We start from the raw sequence: 8767 nt of genomic DNA, 5'->3' as shown, positions 1-8767 counted from the left end.
AAAGTATATTTCTAGTTCTATAAATGGATTGTTCTGTATTGAGCATTTCATTTGGCCTTCCAGATCTATACTGTACCATTCTGCAACATGTTCTGTGCTTCTTGGGGAGTAGGGACCTTCATGTCCTTTTGCCCTGGAGTTCGGAGAATGACAGAAACCAACAGAACAGAAGATAAGAATGTGGGAGGAGAGACAGGCAAGGCTATTCTCATTCCCCATGCCTGCCAAGCTGTGGGTAGACAGTGGCTACATCCCTCTCCTAAAGATTACAGCACCTGCTAGGTAACCCTCTCCTAAAGCTCTTGGATTAGCAGCTGTCCTATAAATCACTGACATAAATGTAGTTCTGAGCAATATAAAAAAGCAATATAGTTGAGAGCTAAGTGAACTGCTACCTAAAGTCACAGATCAAGATACTCTGCCCGCCTACCCTCTGAAAAGAGATCTTTGCAAAGCCACTTCATGTTCACAGTTGGGTGTGAAGTTTCATATTCTCTGTTTTTCATAAAGATAACCCTCCCAAACCAGGATGACAAGTAGGCCCAATTTTATCTGGGTGAGAGTAGCTGCCTGGGGCACAGTCCTGAAAAAGTTTTGAGGCCTGTTCTCAATATCTGTATCTCAGTATCATCCATGGATATGGGTCAGGGCATATGCTCTGAAATGCAGATCCTGACTGTATCTGATCTGGGACAATTAGATTCTCTGACAGAAACCAGTTCCTAGAATTCCAAGAGTTACGATGTGCATCATTTAGCCCTCCTATTTTTTTTTTTTAACTCATTTCACTTAAGGGAAAAGAGGCACATGATGATTAAATGGTTCACTGAGATCAGTAATGGAACTGCCATGCAAATTTTCTCCAAATTCATGCTCAGTTCTACTTATTAAGGACAAAAAGTGAAAAAAAAAAATCGCTGATTTTAGAGAAATTCAGGTATCTTTTGAGGTTGTTTTTAGAAAGATCAAGACCTAAGAGTTATGTCTGACTTTCTGTGCTCACAGCTAGGATCCTGGAATCACACCAGATAGGTACAGTGTGGGAAGGAATATGATGTAGTTTGATTACACAGACAAAATAGGAAAAAAACCTATCTAAAGACCCTCCAGGAAGCTTTTTGGAGGCCTTGCTATAGTTCTTTTTGTAAAACATAAATTCAGAAGAAGGAAGCCTATTCACCCCAGTGATGAAGTAGCTGAGAGCAAAGAGTGGCAATTTAAAGACAGAATGACTGTGCGTATTACATATAGAGCTTGTCTTTAGGGCCACACCACTTGGAAAAGATACGGCATGCAAAAACAGACAGCAAAGTAAGCTGCTCCTTCAAAACTTTAATTTGCTCATTTCTAAGCTCCATTTCCTGCAAGGAACACATGTCCTACAATTGCGGGTAAACAGTAGGTGTGGGAAACATTGAAAAAAATCTTACATTTCTCCAAAATTATTCTTGCCATTCTAGACCCACTTAATTAAGGAAATTAAGGAAGCACTTCTCTATCTTCTCTGAAAATCTGTATTCTAATATTGAAAAGGCAGTTTGAAAAAGAATATGGAGAGAAAATATAGAAAACGAACAGGAATCCCAGGGCCTGTAACACCCTCATATAAAGAGTCTTCCAGTATTGCACACAAAGAATTCTACAGGTAATGCAGTCAGTTGTCCAAAGATCAATAAATTATTCACTTATGTCTGCTCTGGCTTTCCCATCCTTACCACTTTCTCCCAACCCCGATCAAAATGTCTTCATTGTTGCACACTAAGAAAGAGTCCTTAAGGTAAGAAGTTGAATCTGAAAGACTATGACCTTGATCCTTAAACTTAAGAAAAAGATACTTTGAGAAAAATTCTACTTTGCAATCCACATCACCTAGCCTCTCCCTTGATTTTTACTAGATGACATCTTCTCGGAAAAAAGTGATAGTACTGCACCCTTAAAACCCTAGCTTTCCTAAAGACCAGATAAGCCTCCTAATTACTACCTTCACTCAAAGAAGATGCTACAACCTGCATTTCCCCCAAAAACTACTAGGAGAAAACAGCATCTTTGGATGTTAGGGAAGGAAAGATGAGCCCATCAACCCTCTAAGATTCAGCCATTTAGTTACTCTGAGTTTGAAGTATGACAAGGATGTGCCCTTTGGTAAAACTGTCCCCTGCTTGGACCAGCATCAGTCTTAGCTCCTTCAACTTCACAGTGGTGTCACTTAAACTAGAGCACTCAACTGGAGAACAAATTCTTCTTATTTCTGCTTTTATCTGTTGTGTGATTTTCAGCAAGGTACTGAGTATCTCTGGACCAGTTTCATTAGATATAAAATGAGATATAGAACTAGAATTAAACCAAAAGTATAAAAGAACATTGTCCAAATCACTGTTATTATTTCCCATGTATTCTAGTGACTCTTGGAAGCTATCTCACTCTAAGGTAGACTCTGCCTCAATTTGATTTAGATCATAATAAAATGAGTCCAGCAAAAAGATGGTATGGCCAGAGAACTGTGGCTGTCTCTCCAGATTATGAAGAAAAAGGCTTGCCTTCACTGTGCAATCTCTCCCTCTGTATTTGAAAAACATATTCAATATAAATGAAAGGTCAGAGGTGAATGGATTGTGCTTCAAGTAAGTTTTGAACATAGATGCCATCTAGTCTTTGCATTCTGCAAAATTCTTCTTTAAGTGAATAAATGTGTAGGGTAACTCTCCATTACCTTGATCAACATCTAATACCAACCTGACACTTAGAATTAAATTAGAGAAAACAAAATTGGATACTTTGGGACTTGAGGGCTTATTACACTACAAGAGCTAAGACAGGAATTAAACTCTTTCCTTATCCCATTTAAATCTAACTAGATATAAACTCTCCATTACTGAGGAATAGAGGTGTGTCTACAGAGGTGGAGGTTTCCCCTTGATGTTCTTGGACAAGGAAACCTAATCCTTTCTTCTGACACACATGGTTGCAATAGAAAGCCTTCCCCAACTGCCAGTCTGGTTTTAATCTATTGTTTCAAGCAAGATGGGATTTGTGGGGAATGTTAAGGAAAGAGCAAAATTACCAGAACTTACTATAAAAGTGTTGATGAGAAATCAAATTTTAAACAAGCATTCAAAAGTGTAAGCATGAACATATGTAGATGTACAGTGCACGCTACAAGTGTTAGGCAAGGGTTTTAATTGTAAGTATATATAAAGTCTGCTTTTAATACATATATATCTCATTTTACTAAAGCTCTTTGGCTTACCAAACGATAATAAACGATAACCATGGTAAAATAATGCCAATAAATACAGTGGCACCTCATTTAAAAAACACTGTTGAACAATGAACTACTCTGTAAGAGAACTTCCCATGTAATCAAACTAACCCTGCCTTATACAAACCTTTAAAATGTTAACCATTTTACACAGAAACTTTTCCAAAAGTTACAAATTTTTCTTTAAAAGAGGCACTGAGTAACAAATCTTTCCCTGAAGATTCAGGATTAAGGTTTAAAATACCTATTAAAATATGCTGAATATACTGCACTTCTTAGAAGAGCAGAAGACGGGGAGCTTTCTGGTGACAGTTTCACCAACACCAAAAAGTTTCAGAATGCCATTGTGAAAAAGTGTAAAAGCAGACAAAATTAGCTTGCTTTCAATAGTGTCTTTTCTGCTGTCAGTTGTCCCTTCTGTCTAAAAGTATATCAACCTGTCAATTATTTGCTTGCCTACTTTGTCAAACTAAAATTTAGATTTAAAAGGTGTGCCTACTCTGTGCAAGGTACTATATACTAGATGCTGAGGAAATTTAAGAAATACAAAAGGAATCACCATGCTGGTTGAGAGACCTGAGTTACCAGGTCACCACTCTGGTGGGAAACACAATTTACTCTATGTTTGAAAAGAACTTTTTGTTTTTTGTGAAGTATAGTTGATTTATAATGTTAATTTCAGGAGCACATAAAAATGGGATATATACATATGTGTGTATATATTCTATGCACACACATTTATGATATATATATATGTGTAATATATATGTATACTAGTTGCTCAGTTGTTTCTGACTCATTGCAACCCCATGGACTGTAGTCTGCCAGGCTTCTCTGTCCATGGAATTCTCCAGGCAAGAATAACTGAAGTGGGTTGCCATTTCCTTCTCCAGGGGAGAAGTATGTCTTGGAAACATGTCCCGTGAAAATATGATCAGTCATGTTGAGTCTCCAGAGATAAAAGACTAAACTTAACTGCTTGAGGAAGTGGAGTGGGCAAGTCCTGTGACAGCTTTCTGCCAAAATCCTCCTCTTCAATTGTTAGGCATTATCTTATAATCCAGATGGCTGAGGATGTTAGAAGTCTAATTTTACTAATTCCTAGGGTCATTAAATCTAATTAATAATATACCAGTAAAAAAACAACAACCCTGTTTTATAATGTTAATGCTTTACTGTACACGTGAGTATAAAACATCAAGGCATTTATAAAACTGCATGTTTATAAGTTTACATCTTTATAAAGATCAATCATCACTTCTGCTGGCAAGGTCTCTTTCCTGGGTTTCAGTAATATCACATTTGGGGGACTTTTAAACATATTTTGGCAACGCCTTTAAATTTCTATCATCTGACTACTTTTATTCCACAAACTCTACCTCCTAGTCTCAAAGGTTTTCTTGGATTCAATTACCATCTGTTTTGTAGCTCAGACCTCTTTCCTGAGGTCCAGACCTATCTATCTAATTGGTGCCATATTTTCAAGTACTACAAGCACCTCATATTTAACAGAAACAACCAAACAGATTAGTTCTGTCGAAGAATGAGACTTTATTTCCTTAGTGTTTTTGTTTGTTCTTTTTGCCCTCATTCCTATGATTCCTTCTCTGCTTACTTCTGAATTACATCAATCATGCTTGAACTTCACCAGTTCTCTGTACCTCTCTTACGAAATTTTTACTGTATGGTTTTAGTTGAATAGTTTTGTCTTACTTTGTTAATTTCAGTTCCATTAAGTGTATCGGTATCCTTTTATCTCCTGCATTTATCTCCTACCTCTCCCTAATGAATAAATACAACAAAACAGATAAAGGAATTCTAACGAATCTTTCCCAATACTTTTACTGTTAGATTTTGGGGTGCATTAACAGAGGTAGGAGTACCCTGCTAACTCTTCTCATAATTTAAGCTAAAACTCAAAACACTTTCTTCTATCAAGTATCTTCTTCCTTCTGAAGTCTTCTTTAGGGGAGGCTGAAGCACCAGTCTTTACCATCCCACTTTCCCAATGTTGGCATTTACTTCTTTAACCCCTAAAACAGTGCATCATTTATCTGCTACCCCATACACTACTTGAAGGCAAGATATGTCTTTGCACTTTCAATACCTAGCACAAAGCCGAGTTCAGCAAACGTTTGCAGATCAAATGCATTAACGAGGCCACATAGGTCTCAAAAAACCACCTGCTGCCCTCTAAGAGGATTAGGGAGGTCCCACTGCCAGAGAAACTTCTTAAAAACTTGCCTCAGGACGATTAAGATCCGAAAGGCTTTTTTACTTTCTTCCAGTTTAAAACGCTGTTACTAATATCCCGTCCTTCAAGAAACCTGCGCAAATACTAGGTCTCCATGGCATATACTAAAGTCAGGACACATCCGGATCCTAACCCACATCTGCTCTGCGAAGGTCGGACTCCCCCCAGACATCAGCTGAGGACCGCCCCGAGAGGAAGGGCGCATGCGCAGCAAGCAAACGCGCAGCGAATCTGGAATTTCCTCTGACCAGATGTCACTCAAAACAAGACGGCTCCGCCCTTTTCAAGATGGCGCTGCACTCAATGCGGAAAGCGCGTGAGTGCTGGAACTTCATCCGGGCACTTCATCAGGGACCCGACGCTGCTCCCGTTCCCCAGGTAACCAATGCTAGCCCTTCTTCCGCCGGTTTCCCGTCTCGCTAGGTCCTTCTCGCCTCTCTTTTCTCCCTCCTTTTGCTTCACCCTCCTCGTTTTCTCTGGAGAGTACCGAGCTCTTCCGTTCCTAAGGTTGATTCGCCTAAGACTGCTTTCCTACTCGGAGCGTGACGACGTTGCAAGGATACGCGTGACGTAACGCGCCCCTGGTGGGAGGAGCGCGCCGCCTCTTGCCCACTTGGCCTTAGTACCTTCGTCTCTGGGCGCCGCAGCTCCACTGTTGCCGGGCAACCCGGGAAGCTCTTCCCTGTGGGAAGTTGTCAGACACCAGAGAGCTAGTCCTTCCGACACTGCCCTAGTCGTAGTCCTGATGTTGCTGTTTTTACTTTCCTTTCCCTAACAGTAAGCCAAGGGACCTGGCGAAGAAATTGGAGAAGACACCTCATTAGTAATTAGGCTGTTTAAGGAGGTGCAGCCTCTTGGCATCCTGCCAGTGCGATACTTGAGCAATGTCAGTGTACCTTCCACTCTTTATTTCTCCCCATTGTCCGGAAGCAGACCTGTATCTAGAAGGTTCGATGAAGGAATTTAAGCAAGCTTTCCAAAGGTGTGGTCCTGTCCTGGTAGCACTGCTGTTACCAGGCTCCTCTGTCCATGGAATTCTCTAGACAAGAATATTGGAGTGGGTTGCCATGCCCTCCTCCAGGGTATCTTCACAACCCAGGAACTGAACCCAGGGCTCCCGCATTGCAGGCGGATTCTTCACCATCTGAGCCACCAAGGAAGTGTGACATGACAAATCACTTTTTCTCTCTGGACTTCCTTTCTTCAGCAAAATGGGTGGAGGAAGGGTTAGACTGATGATTGTTACTTCACGCTTTGAAAAATGAGTGGCTCCACGATAGAGAAGCCAAAGTAAAGCAGTGATATTAATTATCAAAACCCGGATATAAATTCAACTTAGTTTTCTAATCATCCCATGATTACTTAACTTTCTGTACTTAAGTGTTCTTCATAGACATTGGCCTAACCAGATTCTTCTAAGGCCTAACCAGATTCTTCTAAGAATAGAGGATATTACACTGGGAAGTTATTTATCAAAACAGTTATTTAAATGTTTTAAATTGCAGGTAGCATAGTTAAGTAAGAATTGATTGTGAATTAGATAAATACAGCAAATATCCTTCTCTTTGAAGTTTGGAGATTTGATTCTGTAGTACCAGAATTGGTTGATTACTGGGAATTCTTGACAGTCCAGTGGTTAGGACTCTGAGGTTTCACTGCTGAGGGTGTGGGTTCAATCCGTGGTGGGAGAACTAAGATCCCACAAGCTGAGGGTGCGGGGAGATTTGGTTGATTACTATAGTTATATACTATATTTCTAGGTAATAGTAGCATAATAAAACCTGTGAATCCAAAGTTACTAAATCTTAGACTCAAACTCCCTCTCATAACAAACTCAAGAGTTGTGAATGTCATGAGAAACAGAATCAAAGAGAAAAGGAAAACAAACTACAGTCTGCTTATGCTTATCCCAGGAAGTTTAGGGCATTAAATCATTATAAGCGCTAAAGAATAGAATTTGAAATCTCTACTATTGTTTCAGTGGCATTTATGAACACAGTTATCTTAATCAACTGTTAATCTAGATTGTTTCACGTTGTAGATTTTCCAAAGTAGTATTCTCAAACCTTTAATTTAGCTTTTGGTAGAATACAAATTAAATATAGGAAAGAGCACTCCTTAAAGCATAATTCTACATGTAAATTTTAAAATTCTTTTTCAGATTCTTTCCCATTATGGTTTATTGCTGCATATGGGATATAGTTCTCTATGCTATACAGTAGGACCTTGTTGTTTATGTGTTTTATATATAGTAGTTTGTATTTGCTAATTCCAAATTCCTAATTTAGCTCTCCACTGCCTCCTATAATTTTCAGTCATTAAAAATGATGGTTTGAAGGACTAGTGCAGTCTTTTGAAAGACCAACTGAGAAAAGATACAAAATTACATTCACAGTGTCATTATAATATTGTATTTGCAAATAAATATTTATGTGAGTATCTATGTACAGGAAAAATGACTAGAAGGAAACAACTGTTCTTAACTTTTTTTGCTTTCTTTTGGTCTTCCTAAATAATGGATTAAAAGTGATTTAAGTGTTCTTCTTTAAGCTTTCTGTAGTTTTCACATGTTCTAAATTGAAGAGATACCACTCTCAGACCCAGAAAAAAAGTCTTAAAACATAAATCTTCAGATGAATGCATAGCCATTATATCATCTGTGCTATTGTAGATCTCTGAGGGAGAGTTTGTGGGACAGTACTTGTCCCACAGTGCTGTTATTTAAAATGGCCTTAGAAAAGTTATTAAAACGGCTTTAGAAAATGAAAAATTTATGGCCGTTTTTCCTGTATGTATCTTCTTTTTCACTTGAAAAGCTTCCTTTGAAGTCAAAGAGATTTTGTGAACAGATGCAGAAATATGTGAAGGAAGAATTGGATTCTTAAACCAGATGCATTAGACACTTTTATGATATCTCATAACCTTTGTAGAAAACAAAAATTATTTTGCAGGGCTATAATATAATGGAAAGAAACGTATATTTATCACATGAATGATTCTGTCAACAAGTAAGAAATAGCAATTTGCTTCTTATTAGTTTTGGCTGTAGAGTTACTTCCTGAGGTGAGAAGCAAAAGTGGGTGAACCATAGCAGTACTTTGCCAGAGTATTGAGATTCGTAGGTTGTTTTAATGATTTCCTATGAAAGCAAAATCTTGGTTAATAACCTTGGCATTGGGGACCTTTAGTTATCTCAAGAGGAGGCTTTTGCCCTTCAAGGCTAAATGTAGAATCAAGTTTAAGAAAGCTAGAGA

At 38.6% G+C, this 8767-nt stretch overlaps 1 protein-coding gene across 6 annotated transcripts in view; it reads left to right on the top strand.

The window, feature by feature from the left end:
- The first annotated feature begins 5685 nt into the window (after window positions 1-5685).
- WARS2 (tryptophanyl tRNA synthetase 2, mitochondrial) overlaps window positions 5686-8767 on the top strand; it is a 96374-nt gene continuing 93292 nt past the window's right edge. For 3 of the 6 annotated variants that reach the window (XM_069602346.1, XM_070289230.1, XM_069602357.1), the window contains exon 1: window positions 5780-5891. In XM_069602346.1, the coding sequence (XP_069458447.1) occupies window positions 5802-5891 (90 nt within the window). In that variant the 5' untranslated portion in view covers window positions 5780-5801. Of the gene's footprint in view, window positions 5892-8767 lie in introns of all 6 variants that reach the window. The other 3 variants (XM_069602339.1, XM_069602329.1, XM_069602321.1) reach the window with 2 other exon arrangements.

This window comes from Ovis canadensis, chromosome 1 (genome assembly GCF_042477335.2).
Source record: "Ovis canadensis isolate MfBH-ARS-UI-01 breed Bighorn chromosome 1, ARS-UI_OviCan_v2, whole genome shotgun sequence".
Lineage (NCBI taxonomy): Eukaryota > Metazoa > Chordata > Mammalia > Artiodactyla > Bovidae > Ovis > Ovis canadensis.
This window is presented reverse-complemented; position numbering and strand designations above follow the sequence as displayed.